Below are 17,936 nucleotides of genomic sequence, written 5' to 3' on the forward strand. Positions count from 1 at the left end.
ATGCTGATACCAGATGATAGGACCCAAACAGAAAGTGGCGCTGCAAAAGAGGAAAGGGAGAAGGAAAAAACTAAAACATTCCGAATTCATTCATATCTCCCCCAAATGGTGGAAGTTGATTCATATACAACCCTAATGCAAGAGTGTACACAATTGGAACACATCATCACTCACAGACCGTTGGATGAAACCAACAACATACAATTCAAAATATCATATCACCCTAAGGATAAACATCTTACTACTATTAAACCAGAGTCTTAACAGTTGCTGTGAAAAGGTATGAAAAGGAAAACACAAAACCCATATCGGACCTGTTTTTATATGGTAAAAATCGAAACCGCTCCAGTTCAAGGGAGGGACAGAAGGATCAAGGGTAAAAATCGAAAGACAAAACTGCAATCGGACTCGTTTTTATAAGGTAAAAATCGAAACAACACCAGTTCAAGGGAGGGACAGACGAATAAAGAGTAAAAATCGAAAGAAAAAATTGCAATCGGAGCTGTTCATCAAAGTTAAAAACCGAAACCGAACCGGTTTCGTAAGGTAAAACCGATATCGAGAGCATTAAAAACCGAAACCAAACCGATTTAAGGGAAGGAATTGGGACAGACAAAGGGTATAAACCAAAATGAGATCGATTATTTAGGAAAAAAAAACCAAAATCAGATTGGTTCTTTAACATTATGTTTGGATGAGGGAAATAAACTTGAAATTTGGATAAAAGTTTAGAAGTGTTGTTACTAAAATATCCTTAGGTGATAAAATTGACCGCTGGCATATCTGCGAATAGATTTGTTAATATTTAGAAGGGTAATATTTGCATTTTCCTCTTCAAGTTATCAATTTGAACATAATGTTTTTCATTTTGTTGAAATTTTATAACCATCTTTCAACTTTTTTTAATTTTTATTCAAAAATTATTCTTACAAAAAATTATTTGAATCATAATTCGTTTAATTTGCATTTTTCTCTTCAGATTATCAATTTGAAAACAATTCAACATTTTTAATTTTTATTTAAAAATTATTCGTACAAAAAATAATCTTTAAAAGAATTTTAAGAATTCAAAATATTTTCAATTATAAAATTTTTACGAAGAAAATAAGTTATTTACAATTGAAATGAGCAAATAATAAAATAGGAATAAAATAATTTTAAGAATTTAAAATATTGTCAATTATAAAACTTTTAAGACGAAAAAAAGTTATTTTCAATTATAATTTTTTTTTCTTATGCAAAAAAATAATAAAATAGGAAGTGTATCTCTCCGCCGCTCCACAAAACTTCCCCCTTCCCTCTCAATATGCTTTTGCAATTACTCCACAAAAAAATAACAAAATTCCGATAATAATTTTTAAGGACTACAATAATCGATTTTCAATTTTAGAGATCATTTTGATGGTATGGCTCAATTTCAGGGACTATCTTGATGGTGTGAGTCAATTTCAAAGACCAATTGTGATAAAAACATGAAAATCTTATGGGCCCATTTATATGCTATATCAACACTTAACGAAAGTTTCAATATAATTGTGATGGAATGACCACATTAATTTGCCACACCTATTTTGAGGAACTACATTGATTGATTTTCAATTTCAAAGACCATCTTGATGGTGAAAGTCAATTTCAAAAAAAATTTATGATAAAAACTCTCATAAGAATAATCTTTGAGTAATTTTAAGAATTTAAAATGAGAAGCGTTATTGGCACTCTAAAAATCTCATTCTCCATCCCACAAGTATATTTTTATTTCTAAATATAGAAAATTTAAAGTTTAGAATGAGATTTTTGGAGTGATGATAACAATTCTCTTTTAAAAAATATGGATTATAAAATTTTTAGTATAAAAATAAGTTATTTACAATTGAAATAAAATAGGAAGTGTGTCTCTCCGCCGCTCCACAAAACTCCTCCTTCCCTCACTAAACGCTCTGCAATTACCTCCTCGCCGCCGTGACTGTCACTTTCTCGTTCCTTGACCTTCTCTTCCCTTCTCCTCCTCCTTCAACTTCGTTGCTTGGCACTTCGAAGACTACAGCTTACGGTTTCCATTCCGCTGTTTGGTTGCCGAGAAAAAGGTACGCAAAGGAAGGGAGAAACAATTATTTCTCTTTAATTTTTTTAGAGTTGCTATTTTCCTTTTTACTTCCCCAAATTTTCTGAGCTGCCAAACGGAGAGCTGGTTTAGTTTACTGCTCCTGGAGTTCTTGTTCTTAATAGCTGGCTAAGGCCTGAAAACGGCGCCGCATTGCCATTTGATACTATCTGATATGATCAGCAGAGCCTTTTATTTCGTCAATTAAATTGTATGCCATACAATAAACAAAGTAATTAGTTTGCGCATAAACTTAATAGGATCGTTTTATTGTGTGTAAGCTGTAGGTATAAATGGCACGCTCCAAGGCTCCGGCAAAGAAGCAGCAAAAGCGCGGCATCGACTTCAAAGTAATCGATATTTAGGGTTTTGAATGCATTTTGCTTTGGGAAGTTCAACATCTGAAAACTTCGTTTGCATTTGATGTTTATTTTCTTCTTTAATTTTTGCAGAAAATAAAGCGAAAGATTGGCAGAAAGTTGCCGCCACCAAAGAACGCTACGAATACTGAAATTAAGTCCAAAGGTTTTGACTTTAATCTGTTCTTAAATTCATGAGTTGATATTGCTTTTTGTACTCTCTGTGTTGTTTTTCGTTAATTCATTGAAAGGAAAATTCTGTCATCGTTTTAAAATAAGTTCGTTTGGGGGTGACAAGAGTAATTAAGGATGAGAGTTTGTATTCTCTTGATTGTTTGAAATACTTTTTCTTGCCATGATGATGGAGTTGCCTATGTGCTTCCATTTTGATGTCAAATATCGTAGTGAACTAGTTTCTTAATGAGTACTAAATAATGGTCGCTATGAGCAGCAATTGTTCTTCCCGAGCAGAGTGTGGCATCGGAGAAGGCAGGATTAGCAGTGAACAAGAAAGGTTTAACATTGAAAGAACTTCTTCAGCAAACATCTCATTACAACCCGAAAGTTCGTAAAGGTATTTTAATGTTATTTTAAAATATTTTCTTAATGAAAACACTTATAGCCTTACAGTATCTTCCAAAATATGAGAATTAATCTATTTTTAACCTGAAATAGATTACCTAGATCTTTGATCATGTATTTCTGCACATTGATTTGGGTTTTAATGTGTTAAATTTGAAGAAGTTACGACCTTTTCAATAATTATGTTGTCTAGGAAGTTGTTTCCCATTATTGATATTTTGTACCGTATAGTATATATCTAATAATCTTACTGTTATTTCTCTTTGAAGATGCATTATTGGGTATGAAGGATTTACTCCTTAGGTATCCAGAAGAGTTGAGGTTGCACAAGTATGCTGTTGTTGAAAAGCTGCGTGAACGCATTGGTGATGACGATAGACTGGTTCGAGATACGCTATATCAACTTTTTAAGTCAGTAATTTTACCTGGCTGTAAGGAGGTAATTTTTTATTCTTGTCTGAATGCAGCAAGGTAAAAATCTGTTGTGAATTAAATGTATTAATGCGAAACAAGGACGATTATATTTGATTATTTGCAGTTCAAGAAAGTTTTGGGTTGTTAATTACACTATTTTCCTCTTAATTTTTTCATGATACAAGTGTCTTATATGCCAAATTTTATTCAATTGTTGCCATGCATTGCACTAAATTAAACGGCCAGACCATACTTCTGGATGTGCAAAGCCATTCCTAGCTGGGGGGAAATGGAATTTATTCCGTCTCTTTCATAGAAATTGACATAAATTATCTTTGAAGGGCTTATTCTTTTTCCTTCCTAGTTTTCACTTTTTCTTAATGTTATGCATCTTCCATACAATAGAACAATTTGGTAGTTTCACATCTACACTGCTTTTATTGCATTTATGGATTCATCTAATTGTAACATTGTTTTGAGATTTTGTTGTCATCATCTCTCTATTATTATCATTAAGTTCGGTGGTGTTTATAGCCAATGAATTTAATGTGACATTTTTTTCCCTTCTTTTCTTGTCCAGGATAATCAAGAGCTGTTGATTTCCTTGATGATGGCCTATATATTTAATGCGATGACACATTTAGCAATAGATGTTCGGTTGATGGCTTTCAAATTTTTGGAGCTTGCTATCCAATACCATCCACCTTCCTTCTTCTTGAATGCTGAAAAGGTATCCTAAGATTGTGCTGTAAAATGTTGTATGCAGTGTTTTCATTGGAATCATTATTAGATATGTTATTCTGATGTACAACTGTAGAATTTCTGATTTATGCTTTGGTCATTAACTATGAACTGTTATATGGTTTGTTGTTCTTCTATGCATTATTCTAATGGAATTGACTTTAGGCATATTCTGGTAGCTATGTACCTGTCACAAAGATCGGATGTTACATAATCATCTTTTGAGACTCCACACTGTCTCTTAGTTACATTATAATGGTATTTCATGGCTAGAGTTTGCAACTTTGTGGTCTAGTGTTATGGATTGAGGCCTTATTCAACAACATTCTTTCTCCATGATTCTGCTCTTTCTGTAATTCTTGGTCTCTTCACTTCATGTTTTATTTGCTCTCATTCTGCTCAATAACAGGAAAGTTCTTATAGATGTTGAGCTTTAGGTTACTTGTCATCTTCTTTCTTTCTTTCTTTCTTATTCCCACTAGACATGTTATTCCTGTATGCAGATATTCTTGATCGAATCTTTATCCCTGGTGGGTGTGTGAGCTTGTTTGTTTGGTTGCCTTTATATTTTCCACTGCGTTAGTTCCTATCAATTGTTAATGGTTTAGTCTGTCTGTGTGGCTAATGAATCTAAAATTTAGATGAACTCGATTTTTTCACTGTTACCGCTCTCTTTTTGTGTTTAAAGATAACTTTTAAGGTTGTTTTAACGATTGCTTCATTGACAGATTCTTCAAAGCTTTGAGGATATTCTGCGGAGGAACCAGTTTTTTTTAGAGGACAAGGGCAAGCTCAAGACTGCTCTTGCCGGCCTGGAACTATGCTTGTCGCTTTTGCCATGTAACAAGAGAGAAGTTGGCTCGTGTGAAAAGGTATTTTTAAGTTTTCTTAAAATCCAGAGGGTTTGCACGTTTTCTTTCATTGTTTGTATTATGCAGCATGAGCCTGCTTGTTTTCTTGTACCTTCCAGCTGTATTCTTTCATTGCACATTATGGTTGAAACTTTGCTGTTAAATTTTGTTATTGTTGTTATTATAATCATCATTTTCCTCTACTTAGTTAGTTTAGACGAGGGGTGCAAAGCATGTGTCAGTCAGAAAGCCATGAAAAATAGCCTCGACTACACATGTGAAAGTTTTGAAAATAAATTTGTTTTTATTCATACTCGGAGATCTGACTTCTGAAGCTGGACGAACAATTTTTGAATGGGAGAGTATTTTTTTTCTAGGGTTATAGTGGTGATCAGAGGCCAAATGAAAGGAAAAAGAACTATCTGGGCATATAATTGCATCAGGAAGAAACTGTTCTGAGTTACTGCTTTTAGTCTCTTGCCTTATTTATGAAATAGTTTTGTAATACCTTTCCTTTTACTTAATAGAATGGTGCTGGACAAGGGATACTGCATGCTTTTGAGCCTGATGTACCTGCAAAATCTGCTGGTATGTGATACATTGGTGCATGTGTTTATACATCATTGTCGATTATGTTCTACAGATGGCACCATGTGTCTAGTTATGGCTCATATCACGACATAGATCAATATGAGTTTGATAGTTGAAGTCCCTGAACATTGGAATGATAATACTTATTTTGGTTATGTAATTTTATTAGTATGTACTTCTTAGTTTCAAATGCCTTGTAGTTGGCAGCATTCTCACAGCAGGAGAAATCAAAATTCACTCTGATGATATCAGCTTGTTACTTAGATTGTGTTAATAAGTTGCTGTTTAGTGGGACAAGCATTCCGCAATTCAAGAACTTCCAATTATTTAATACCTTTTTTCGTTTTCGTATTGACCTATCGTCATCTTGCTTTCTTTTGTAGGATGTTCAATCATCATCCCGAAACTAAAAGACCTTGTCCCAGTTCTAGTAAATTGTTTCCAAGATTTTATTCCGGAAGTTCAGACTGGCTCTCTTCTTAATACACAATCATTTGATTGTATGCTGTCCGTGCTTAACAGCATAAACCTTGCAGTCAAATTCTTCTTTTATATGACTGATGAGGGTAAACTAGAATCACAACCTTCTCAAGGGGGGCATGGTGTGACTATGTGTGATACTATCTCCGTGACACTAGTGAAGAAGTTTTTACAAGTTTTGTTTCCCCTGAACATGAGAAATCAACTTTCAGAAAAGGTATAAGTTATAACCTTAATATAACTTTTAAACTCATCATTGTTTCTGCAAAATGACTTCTTTAGGAGTCTCTTGATTGGTGTCACTTTATTTTGCATCCGTTCTATGGTCTTTCTGTTTTAATACTCTAGTAAGAATGGAAGTCTATAGTATTGCTTGAATATTTTATTTTTGTGTCAAAATTTCCATCATTTGCAATTTCTCTCATTTTCGATGTATTTGTCAATATTTTCATTGATATATTCCATTTTTTCGGACCCTTGTTATTTCATTGATAATGATATATTATACTTTGAATAAAATTTATACTGTCATAATACGAATGCAATGAATAATGTGTCTTTGACCTTCACATTTTATTTTTTGTTCATCTTAGATATTTCTTGCATTTCTCTCAATTTATGTTTTGTTTTGTTCACCTAAGATATTTCTTGTATGTCTTGCAATTTCGATTCAGTATTTGGGAGTTTTCATTTCTATCTAATGGTATCTGAACATGTTGACATTTTCATAGAAGGTCATGTTTCCATAAGTCTGTCTTGTTCTATGGATTATATCAGGCCAACCCCTTGGCAGCTCTTACATTCTTGAAACCCGAGTGTATAGTAAGAATTCTATACTAGAGTTTTTTCTTGGGGGGAAATTTCGAACTTTAGGATCTGGGCAGGTGCTATATGGGCACCAAATATCTTAGAAAGGGATGTCTACTATGTGAGGCACATTCTTAGCTGTAGATGTGTGTGTGTGTCTGTAGTAACTCTTTTCACATTTTATGAGGGTCTTTTGTTGCCAGTATTACAAGTTCTCTTTTTGACTTGAATCGGTTCTTTTCTATATCTGTTTGACAGGATGATGTTAAATATTTTGTCTTGAACACTGTGATGACAGAAATATTTTTGCACTTAAGCAAATGGATCTGCCCTCCTCCTGTTTTATTTGAGAAAGTTTTAGAATTTCTGGAAGATTCTCTGCTTGGAAAGGTTGGTTCGTCTACCATAATGTTTTAGTATGAAGTTGCATTCATGCTGTTCAAATTTCTGCACCATGTGCTTTGTATTTCTTAAAAGTACTGATTTAGGTGTGATAAGCAGTTGTAAGTATAATAGCATTGTAATTTGATTGTTTCTATTCAATGAATTGAAATATAAAATAATCTCATATATTGACAAAAAAAAAAAAAAAATGATTTGCATTCTGCTAATGTGTATTAATAGCGTTGATGATGGCCTTCGAGGCTCATGGCACATCTTCCCCTTAAGCACAAAGGTGGGGGTTAATTTGGGGTGCAAATACTGGTTTGGTGCTTGATGTAATTTACCTTGAAAAAAAATATATTAAAATAATGTCTTCCATATAATAATGTAAACGATGGATTGTTGTTCCACAGCATCACGTTTTGAAGGTAAAAAGAAGTTTATGATCTACATTTTGCCATGATAGTTTGGGGCTCAAATACTGGTGGGTGCTTGAGGAGCTTTCCTAGAAATTAAGACATATATTATGTTCAATTGAATAATGTAACTGATAGGTTGTTACTTGCAGCATCAAATTTTGAAGAAAATATTTATGCTCAGAACTTGCCAGGGTGGTTATTTATAAAAGAAAATTTCATTCAATTTTGGTTACTGTATTTAATAGTTTTGTACTGTATGTTTTAGGTTACATTTCTAATACTTTCTGTAAAGCTTCTTTTAAAATGTTGGAAACTTGCTACTTTACAGGTATGCAATGACACGCTTTCTGGTAAGGCAGTCTGGGAGAAGCATTTAATTTCACTTCTTCCTTTTGTTCCAAAACTTGTTTCTCAAGTGGCAGATGACTGGAAGTCTCGCCTTCTTCAGGTATGAGCTGTACTTAAAACTATTTTACATTCCAAGAGTTTATCATCGGCAGAGTTATGTCAGCTGAATTCCTTTTTCTTTATAAGATTGTCTTGACTCTTTTCTTTAAGTACTTCAATGGTTGTGTAACTCTAGATTTGGTTCTAAAACAATTAGAGGTTCCCAATTTACACAAACCATTGTAGTGGGGTATTAAATGATTTATGTCTTTTAACTTCTGAAAATGGTGTTACCTATATATCATTAAATGCAGGCTTTTAGTGAGGCATTCAAGGACTGCAATCCTGTATCCCCTTTAAAATTGGCTTGTCTTTCCGTACTGGAGGAGCTGCTAGTTCCTGTAAGCTTGATTCTATACCTCCTGCTTGCAATATCTCCAAGTTTTTTCTTTCCTTTTAGTATACCCGTGGTAGGAAGAAATCAGACTCATCTCTTTCTCTCTCTCAAATTGAATTTTGATCTTTTCTACACATCGTAGAGACAAGATATGCTGTACCTGGATCCGAGTATTCCCGAGATATTAGACTTTCAGATTACCTGGATAAGAGAGCTTCCCGTGTTGCTTATCCTGCTGGGTGATAAAAACCCATACTATTCCCAGGTAACATTTTTTTAACCTCGTAAGACAGACAATAGTATTGACACAGAAGAATCTAGACAGTAGGTTTTGCATCTTGTATCTCTCTGTGAGGACCTTATTCACTATTATTGTCATTATTTATCGTCTTTGTTTTTCTGCATAGTCAGTCTTTATCATCACCTATGCTTTTTCACCCCATTAGTTCTGGTTTATATTGCATGTTTCTTCAGGTTGTGCTGCACCTTCTACTTCGCCTGGGACAACGTGCTTTAGTGAACTCGTCCTTTGCATGGGAATATGACAACATGCAATTGTCACTGCAAGAATTTTTTGTCATAAGTAAAGATGATGGTAAGAGCCCATTCAATAGACACTAGTATTCTTTTTTGTGGATTAATCATCCATCGGCAGACAACTTGGTTTCTTATGATTCCGTGTCTTGTTCTTGCAGGAAATGTATTATATGGTCCCTTTGTAAGGCTTCCCAGAGATTCTCAAGAACTCTCTCTTTCCTGCCTCTGTTATATCTCTAATTTGGGTCCACTTTTGCTGAAGTCAATAGCTTACTGTTGCCTATGTAAGTTATTCATGTCTGCCTCGGTTAGATTCTGTATGGATTTGACAGCTTAGGTTTGGCATGCTGTACGAAGTTCCCTATAGATATTATTTTGACTTTTTTAATGTCTCATGCATGCCATTAATATGCAAGCTATTCTTGTTTCTGTTATAACAATTATAAGGGAACCTTGGGATTCCTAAAGTATTCTGGGTTAAAGTGACATGGGTACCAGATATGTTCCTTTTTGCACAGTAGTTTTGTTGGTAGAGTTATCTTTTACTACAAGAATCAGGAAAAAAAATCCTATCTGCATCAGTTTCTTCATTAGAAAGAGTATGTCATTTTAAAATCTGATGTAGAAACCATTTTGTTGCATCATTTTGTGGCTGAATGATAGTAATTTTCCTTCAACTGGAACATAGATGCTTGCCATTCATGTCTTAATGCAACTGTCATTTGTTAAGTGATTAAATCCAAATATATAGGGGGTTGCCATTAAACATCAAAGGGTGATTCTGATTGATGTTATATGGTAACAATATGAAGTAATGATGAATGTTCTCTCTTCTGCTTTCCAGTGATGTGTGAACATTGTTGAAGTATGACGAGTTATTTGCAAATTGGGATTGTTTAGTTGACATTTCTATCTATTTCCTGTTCATTGCAGGTCCTGATCTGGAACAATATGTATTATTTCGAATCATAGAGGTCCTGAATTCAGCTTATAAATCTGGGCATATTCAGATTGTTGATCACATTAGTTTCTTGATCACTTTGCTCTCCCGTTTCAGAGTTTTCCCAGGTACGTCTGACAGAATTTCTTCTCCTCTTCATGGTTTGTATTAGTATGTGTAATTTCTATTTGTACCGGTTGACATCTTATGATGAATTTAAAATTTCTAATTTTCTACTAATATGATGACTTTCAAATGATTTATCGTTTTTCATGCTTTATCGTAATAAGGTAACTAAATTGCAAGTGTAAGACTTTGTCAACTAATGTTTTAAAGGCCGCTTCAGAATAAAAATTATCTTGCTCTACTTAAAAGTATATTATCTTGCTCCGAGATTTTGGGATAGAAAGTTCCTGCTCTGGACTATTTATAGCTATTTATTCTTTTTGCTGCCAAAAGATCTGATGCCTTCATATTAGTATTACTAGAGAACCAATTTATTACTTAAATGCATAATTTTTGTTGCAATTTGTTGGGTTCCAAACCTAAAATGGCTTCATCATGGCAGAAAATATTGTTCCTGATAGAGAGAATGATGTGAATATCTCAAATCGAGGGACTTTTAAGTCACTCAGCCGAATTGTCTGCTCATGCTTGTCACAGATGGGTGATAATACTCTTGTTTTACAGATGCTAGAGAAAATTATACTCGATCAGATGGTGAGTTGACTAGATAACTTCATCTTATTGTGTTTTTCTAGTTTTCTTTACATCAATATCTTCTTAACTTATTATTTTATAACTTCATCTTCTTAACTTTGTCAACTTACTGTGTGTTCCTGTGTTTTCTTTCTGAAAGTTACAGTTTACCTATTTTTCCTGATTCTGATTTTTGTACATATTTCAGTCTCAAAATCCCCCTCTAGACAACGTTTGTGCTATGCTTAGGACGCTTATTACACTGGACTCTAAAACAACGATAATTTCCCAAAGAGCTTTTATAAGCCTAGGCAATATCCTTCCACGGTATCTGATTGACGTTGTACAGGTAACTTTCATTTCTTGTTTGGAGAGCATCTGCCTTAACCCCCCAAACACCATTTTTTACTTTCTTGTGTCTTCTAACTTAGTTTGGAATATGTTCCACTGAGAGGATTCCAGTGTTTTTCGTTTCTGAAATTCAATATTTATTGAATCTGTTATTCTCTGCTGCTCATATGTAAATTTGTCTTTCCCATGAAAATAAGTTTTTTCACGGGATGCTCAGATTTGATATCGGTTATTGATGTAGGGCAAGATAGGGGTCAATTAAAGTGGAGAAAATCAAAGAAACAAGAGTGCTACAAAATAAGAAAGAATAATGCTCATTCATTCAAGAATAATATCTGGAAGTAGGAAAAAGTAACGAGTTAGTGTTGCATATTTGTTAGTGGCTTGATTACATTTCATAGAAAAGAGGCTTGAGTTTTAAGATTTTTAGTTAAGTTTTAGTTTTGGATAACTTTATTCCTTGTCTCACAAGGATTTGGTTTTTTTTTTTTTTTTTTTTTCACTAGTTAATCAGGATTTCTTTATGTTTCCTTTATTAATTAGATTTTTAGTATTAATGAAGATGCAAGGCAGCATTAGTATCATGCAAATAGTTGTCCAGGGTGGGATAATTGGGTTAGGATTAGGCTGGCCTCAGTACGCTGTCTGCAAATGTAACCAAAATGAGGATAATAAATTAGGGTTAGGTTGGCCTTGGTACGTTTAATATCTTTCTAACAAAGAGAGATAGTAATTCATGCACACATAATAATTGACTTATTATCCTTGGCAAAGAGAAAAGACATCCACAAAGACATTTTGCTTTACAGGCTCATCTTAAATTGTTGTGTTTTCCAATAGGAACCTCTATGAAGTATAAATGTATCTTTGTGTGGTAAGTTGCTAGTTACCGTGTCATACTTCCATAGTTGCACGTTGTAACACAAGAATCGATGGATTGGAATCTTTAAATATCATGTCCTCTAATAAAAAGCCAACAAAATATAATTTTGTTTGCAATCTCATGCTACTGCTGGTCTGGAGGATGGGGTTTTGGAAGGGATGTCTATATATGTCTTTTTAATAATTATCAATATAGGGAACATTTCGCAGATATCTTGCACTAATACTTTCTATACGTTTGTAGACATGTAGTATTGTTTTACATTTTGTGCCCCCTCTTTGTGAACTTTTAAATTGTTGCATAACGCTCTAGTGCATACTATTCTATTTCAAACAATGAAGGTCCTTAGGCCTTGTTTCAGTTTTACCGTTTCTCAAGTTTCTGCCTTCTGATGCAGTGCATTGTTGAAGATGACAAGAAGACCACCGTTTCCATTTCTTCAACTTCATGTCGTTATTATCTCATCCCTTGCTTTGTCTTGTTTGATAAAAGTCACGAACTTCTGAATCTTGTATTGAATACGTTGGGGTCATGGATAACCGAAAGTAGTTTGCCGCATGTAACTGGTGATCATACCCACTACGCAACTGACATTTCAAGTATGGTAGATGCAGTCGTTTTCCTGCTGCAATTGATGCATATGGATGACAAAATCTGTCAAATCATATCTTCGTTCAAGGCGGAGATTGACTATATCATGGAAGGCATCAGGTTATTACAGGTATTTTCATTCGTCCCAGGTGTAATTCTTTCGTTGGTTTGATTTGGTTTTTTTCCACGCATTCAACTCTTACATGTGCGCTTTGTGTTGAGATCTTTTATTTTTTCTTTTTTCCGGAAAAAAAAAACGGCGATCTTTAATTTTGTTCCACTTTATTTATGCAGTCATCAGAGGAAATCCGCATGACGATTGAAGAAAAGCACAAGGTGCAATGTGCACTTGGTAGACTACAGACTGTAATAATAACACTGCATAGTGAGATGCAGTCCGTCTAGAAGAACATTGTTAACCTGAGTTAACTTGCGTTGTGAGTCTTCTTCTTCATAACCATCTTTAGGATTCATTTATGTGTAGGGCCCTAATAATCCGCTTCGCTTTTAAACCACTCACCCCCCCCTCCCCCCCTCTTCTTCCTCCTCCTCCTCCTCTCTCTCTCACTCTCTCTCTCAAATAAATAAATAAAGAGATGAAAGTGTGTAGGACTATTCAGAAATTGATATCTCATGTGTACACAATCCAGTGGGAGGAGGGAGATGAAAGTATATGGCTCTGGAATGTGCTTTAGCCCTTGTAGCTTTAAAATCACACTTGGATGACATTTGGAATAACGATTAGTGAATGACCAATTTTAGATAACCAGTTTAACTACTTGTTTTCCGGACAGCTATAAGCATCCGCTGCATCTGATTCTGTTTGTTGCAGGAATACGCAAACTATGGTGGAAGTACAAGGAGTTAAAAGAGAACAGACGGTGCAGATCCAGTAGCTAGAGTACGGCTTCCAGATTGATGTTGGTCGTGAATCCTTGACTTGGTTCAGCTTAGGTACTCGAAGGCCGGTACTGAGTGCACTTCTCCCATAGCCGTTGTGTCTACCTCATGGTTTTCAACGAGTGTAACTAATCAAAAGCAAAAGAAGAAAAGAGTCTCAAACACGTACCATATTTTTCGGGTTTTGGGGGCATTAAGCTAAAGTAGTGTCTCCATCTTATATCTGGCGATGTTGGGTGTCCAATTTTGTTATAGAAAGATTGAAACAGATTGATGGTGATTTAGGAATAGTTTTTCTTTGTACTTTTACTCCTTTTCTTTAACCTAGTAATTAACAAGATCATTATTTTTGTTAATCCTGTTACTTACAACCAAAAACATACTAAATTCTCCGAAATAACAAATTTGTTCAAAGTATTCCAGGAACACACAAAAATAAAAAATAGAAGAAAAACAAAACAAGATTGGTGCAAATAATAACCCAAATGCCCTCGAAAGACTTAATATTTTCTTCATATATTTATGATTTGTAAACCATCTCAAAATAGAAGATGATTCATGTATGGTTAATCAACTGAACTTGTCATAGTTCACGTCTTTTGTGTCCCGACAAGCCTACTCTCTCTCTCTCTCGCTCTCTCCTGGATCGTTCTTAGAAGATCAAGGGTCAGTCGACGGTGTGCTACTCTAAAAGATCCTCCCAGTCAACTTTCTTACGCCTTACGGGTTTAATTGCTTGTTATTATGTCAGATTTTATGATATGTGTTTCAAGGTGGAACCAAGGGAAGCTTGCAAACTTTAGCTAGGATTACAAAGATGCTGAGACCCTAAACTGGCTTGTTAAATGTTTAACACTTTAAAACTCTTTAGTTTTCATTACCTCCGAAATTTGTGTTTGTATGCAATGTAACTCATTATTTATCTAATTAATTAAGTGATTGACAACAATACTTACATGTATTTAATAGAATCGTCATCTGACAGTCATATGTAATATGTGTGAATATACGTAAATTGGGAGATCATATCTGACCGTTGAGATGATGATCGTATTAGATACATATAAAAAAAGTAACAAAATAAAAAGTGATCAAATTCAACAAAACATAGCTAGGGTTAGTTCAAAAGGAACAGAAGGCCCAAGGAAATAAATTAGGCGGGAAAATTGACTCAATCCCACGATTTCCCCAATTTCTTGGCGCCAAAATCAAAGTAAATGATGAGGTAAGCGCAATGAAATCAGATCCAATTCAAATCAAATCCGACGAATTCATGCAATGCAATCAAAGATCAGTGCCTTCTTCAAACCCTCCTCTTCTTCTTCCTCTTGCCCCAACCCAGCAGCCGCACCTCCGCTTCTTTCCAACGAAAACGACGACGAATTGAGCGCCTGGGAGAATACGCAGCACCAGTACTGTAACACCTACAAGCGAAGAGCTCCAAACCCGCAAAGGTATTTGTTTTTTGTTCTGGGCTTTCTGCTGTTTGGATGCCGACAAAAAACGTTTCAATTTTATTTTATTTTATTTTTTTATTAAAAGTTGTTTCTGGGTAGCTTCTGTTAAGACAATTAGGGACTGGGGTCAGCCTGGATTTAAAATTCTGGGTTTTTCCTTGCAGAAAATCTGAGATTTAGTTTATTTATGAATATATTGATTTACTGACTGTTAAAATATATTTATTTGCTTTTGTTTCCCTTCGAATCTTTTCTTTGTGTACTAAAGTAGTGGAAGAGACAAAAATCCAGTGAACCAATTGCCGGAGAAACCCTTTTCTGATGGTAATTCCGGGAAGCCGGAATCGACCACATTGGGAAGAATAGTGACCAAGAACAAGAAGAGAAGCTATGCTCAGTTCTATCTGGACTTTGGACAGTCTGATTTCAATCTGCACACGTGCTCCACGTGCGGGGTCAAGTATACCGCCGGAGACGAAGACGATGAGAAGGCTCACAGGGCATTTCACAAGGACTATACCAATGGAATTCCATTCAAGGTGCAAATTCGTTATAGGTTTTGTGTCTCCTTTGTTAGGTCCATTGATAAAACAATGAGATTGTTAGAAATGGGTGCTTGTTTACTCAAATTGCTGACCAAATTTTGCAGGGATGGTGCAATGAGAGGGTTGTTCATTTGCCTTCTGTGGAAGGAGGTCGGATTGTTTTGGTGTTGGATTCTGATCCTCCGGCGCAGAGAAACAAGGTTCGAACAAAAAATCTGTTTTCATGAATTTGATCCTTAATCAGAGGATTGAATTGGATTGGATAGGATAATTCATAGAATTCAAGGTATGATAAAGGTAGAGGTGAATGATTAGAGTGAAGGAAACTTACCCCATCTGGCTTCTACCTCAAGTTAAACACAGTTTTCATTTCTTGCTTCAACCATACCTTGAAGATAATGGGTTACATAATCAAATCCAACCCTAGACACCAAACGAGCCCTATGTATGCGGTATTGTTTCAAGTTAACTCGAAGATGCGCTTAATGGGGCTACTATGTTGTATGGCAGGTTGGGGAAGTTGTGAAGAGAATGGAGAGTGAGCTTGGTAATGGATGGATTTTGCACAAGTTGTGTAAGGTGAGTGACAATTAACTTGGTCATTTAGAAAATGCCACCAGAACTTTATTTGCATCAAATGTCTTTTATTGAATTACCATTAACTTCCGGATTTGTGCATTCTTTGGAGACTTTCATAGGCCTTTATGAATACTTCGGCGCCATGTAACTCCAATCTTTTGACAGTTTCAGGAGTACAATAATGCATTTTATCTGTTTTTTTTATGTGGATGGTTTCCAGTATCTGACTATTGTTTTTGCAGGTATATCTGTTCATTTTGTCCCAAAGGGTTGCTGGCTGTCTAGTTGTGGAACCAATAAAAGAAGCATACAAAGTTCCTTCATTTGCAGCTGATGGAAGTTCTGATGGTACTACTACACATGAAGCAAAATCATCTACTCTCCAATTTGGGGATATCAGGTTTCAGAGGGAAGTCATGAGAAAAGCCCCTTCTGTTCCCAAAGCGTTGAATGAGAATCTCAACGGTGCTATCTTCTGCGAAAGGGAAGCAGTGGCTGCTGTTTGCGGCGTTAGAGCCATTTGGGTCACTCCATCTAACAGAAGAAAACACATAGCCACCCAGTTATTAGATGCCCTGAGGTATGTTCATGTTCAAGTCCTTGCTATCCTCTCTATGGATTTTCTTTTCGAGTGGATTTTATTATATTTTCATCACATTGCAATCAAATTGTACGATATTGTAACTCTGCGATTTGGATCATGAACTGCTAGCCAAATTACATCAGCTAAATATAAGTAGATTTTAGTATAATAAATGGTCCAAGAATCAGAAAGAAACGCAGGTTTTTTTCTTATTCATACCGATCATACATCCTTCGGAACTAGGAAATGCTTTTGAACCTATGATCATCTGGAAATCACTTTCTGTCCTATTATCCCAGAAGACTGAATCGCTTGCTTCTTTTCGATGTCTGCTCCGATGAGCATTTGGCTGTTTACTTATTATTTCCCCATCACAGGAAAAGTTTCTGCATGGGATTTGTCCTTGAACGCTCTCAACTGGCATTCTCTCAACCAACATCAGCTGGAAAGGCATTGGCATCCAATTATATTGGTGGTGGTGGATATTTTCTGGTTTACAAAACCAACCATATTGTCCCATAAACCTCAGATATTTGTGTCCATCTGTGCCTTGAGTTTAATTCCTTTAGAAACAATTTTGACATGTTTGCTAAATTCTAAAAGCTAGAAATTCAGTTCTTCAATCTGATGTTTGAAGTGATTCTCATGCACTTGTCTCCAGTTAGGCTCTCCTTTTGATCTCCGTCTCGTCTCCATGTATGTAGTTTACAGTATCGTCTATTTACTAGACGATATTGTAAATCACGTACTCTTGTTTACGAGGAATGGATTCAAACTCCGGTGCAAAGTGAGTTTGTGTCTTAATTATAAAAAACATGTATTTCAGTAATTCAGTAAAAAAAAATATATATATATATATTTGAAATTTGGTGTAGTATATGAGATCTTATTCTCCCTCATCGAACAGTTCAAAACACAAAGAATAGATGTTTAATAATGTTAAATAACATGTTTTAGTAATTAAAAAAACCCCTGCAGAGTAATTAATTATATTTGAGGAATTTGTTTAATAATGTATGTTTTAGAGACCCCATGCCTGGAGGCCTCAAACCTTCAGCCTTTTATATTATCAAATACAGCCAGAAATATATAGAAACCCAAAAATCAACTAATTGGACCTTTTCAATTATCTATTAGGGGGAGCAGCCTCCATGGATGACGTCTACAGAAAGACATGTTAAAACTTAAAACAACTTCGTTGCCAAAATGTGCGTGTTTGTTTCTCTGCACTTTAAGTTCAAAACTCTTTATTGTATATTTTCATTGATACAATGTTATGGATAGGAAGGTAGATTATAGGTATAGGTTGAACGCTTTAAACCTTCATAACTACGGAAGGGGAACCTCTTCGGATCCCT

General features: G+C 35.1%; 2 protein-coding genes across 7 annotated transcripts; both read left to right on the top strand.

The window, feature by feature from the left end:
* The first annotated feature begins 1,851 nt into the window (after nt 1–1,851).
* On the top strand, nt 1,852–13,770 carry LOC137744729 (uncharacterized). Of its 5 annotated transcripts, none has more exons than XM_068484521.2 (21): nt 1,852–2,084; nt 2,383–2,451; nt 2,554–2,626; nt 2,912–3,034; nt 3,312–3,481; nt 4,037–4,186; nt 4,926–5,069; nt 5,576–5,636; nt 6,023–6,336; nt 7,185–7,316; nt 8,058–8,177; nt 8,431–8,517; nt 8,656–8,778; nt 8,988–9,108; nt 9,209–9,334; nt 9,984–10,118; nt 10,559–10,710; nt 10,898–11,038; nt 12,321–12,644; nt 12,809–12,951; nt 13,347–13,770. In XM_068484521.2, exons 2-20 carry the CDS (start codon nt 2,395–2,397, stop codon nt 12,917–12,919), a joined length of 2,664 nt encoding a protein of 887 aa, XP_068340622.2. In that variant the 5' UTR covers nt 1,852–2,084; nt 2,383–2,394; the 3' UTR covers nt 12,920–12,951; nt 13,347–13,770. The 5 variants fall into 5 exon arrangements, with proteins under 5 accessions (XP_068340622.2, XP_068340621.2, XP_088537900.1 ...); XM_068484520.2 differs by having other exon boundaries at nt 2,389–2,451; XM_088681774.1 differs by lacking the exon at nt 10,898–11,038 and having other exon boundaries at nt 1,867–2,084; nt 2,389–2,451.
* Nucleotides 13,771–14,534: 764 nt separating this feature from the next.
* Nucleotides 14,535–17,211, top strand: CTF7 (protein). Of its 2 annotated transcripts, none has more exons than XM_068484523.2 (6): nt 14,535–14,868; nt 15,140–15,410; nt 15,521–15,616; nt 15,927–15,995; nt 16,238–16,575; nt 16,956–17,211. In XM_068484523.2, the coding sequence occupies exons 1-6, from the start codon at nt 14,693–14,695 to the stop codon at nt 17,098–17,100; spliced, it is 1,095 nt and encodes a 364-aa protein (XP_068340624.2). In that variant the 5' UTR covers nt 14,535–14,692; the 3' UTR covers nt 17,101–17,211. The 2 variants fall into 2 exon arrangements, with proteins under 2 accessions (XP_068340624.2, XP_068340625.2); XM_068484524.2 differs by having other exon boundaries at nt 14,554–14,868; nt 15,143–15,410.
* Nucleotides 17,212–17,936: the final 725 nt, after the last annotated feature.

The sequence above is a fragment of the Pyrus communis genome, chromosome 12 (genome assembly GCF_041283825.1).
Source record: "Pyrus communis isolate YQ-2024b chromosome 12, ASM4128382v1, whole genome shotgun sequence".
Classification (NCBI taxonomy): domain Eukaryota; kingdom Viridiplantae; phylum Streptophyta; class Magnoliopsida; order Rosales; family Rosaceae; genus Pyrus; species Pyrus communis.

Coding starts and splice junctions, on each gene's coding strand:
- LOC137744729 (XM_068484521.2), top strand. CDS start 2,395: ATGGCACGCTCCAAGGCTCCGGCAAAGAAGCAGCAAAAGCGCGGCATC. Junction 2,452..2,553: donor AGCGCGGCATCGACTTCAAA/GTAATCGATATT, acceptor TAATTTTTGCAG/AAAATAAAGCGAAAGATTGG. Junction 3,482..4,036: donor TTTTACCTGGCTGTAAGGAG/GTAATTTTTTAT, acceptor TTTCTTGTCCAG/GATAATCAAGAGCTGTTGAT.
- CTF7 (XM_068484523.2), top strand. CDS start 14,693: ATGCAATCAAAGATCAGTGCCTTCTTCAAACCCTCCTCTTCTTCTTCC. Junction 14,869..15,139: donor AGAGCTCCAAACCCGCAAAG/GTATTTGTTTTT, acceptor TGTGTACTAAAG/TAGTGGAAGAGACAAAAATC. Junction 15,411..15,520: donor CCAATGGAATTCCATTCAAG/GTGCAAATTCGT, acceptor CAAATTTTGCAG/GGATGGTGCAATGAGAGGGT.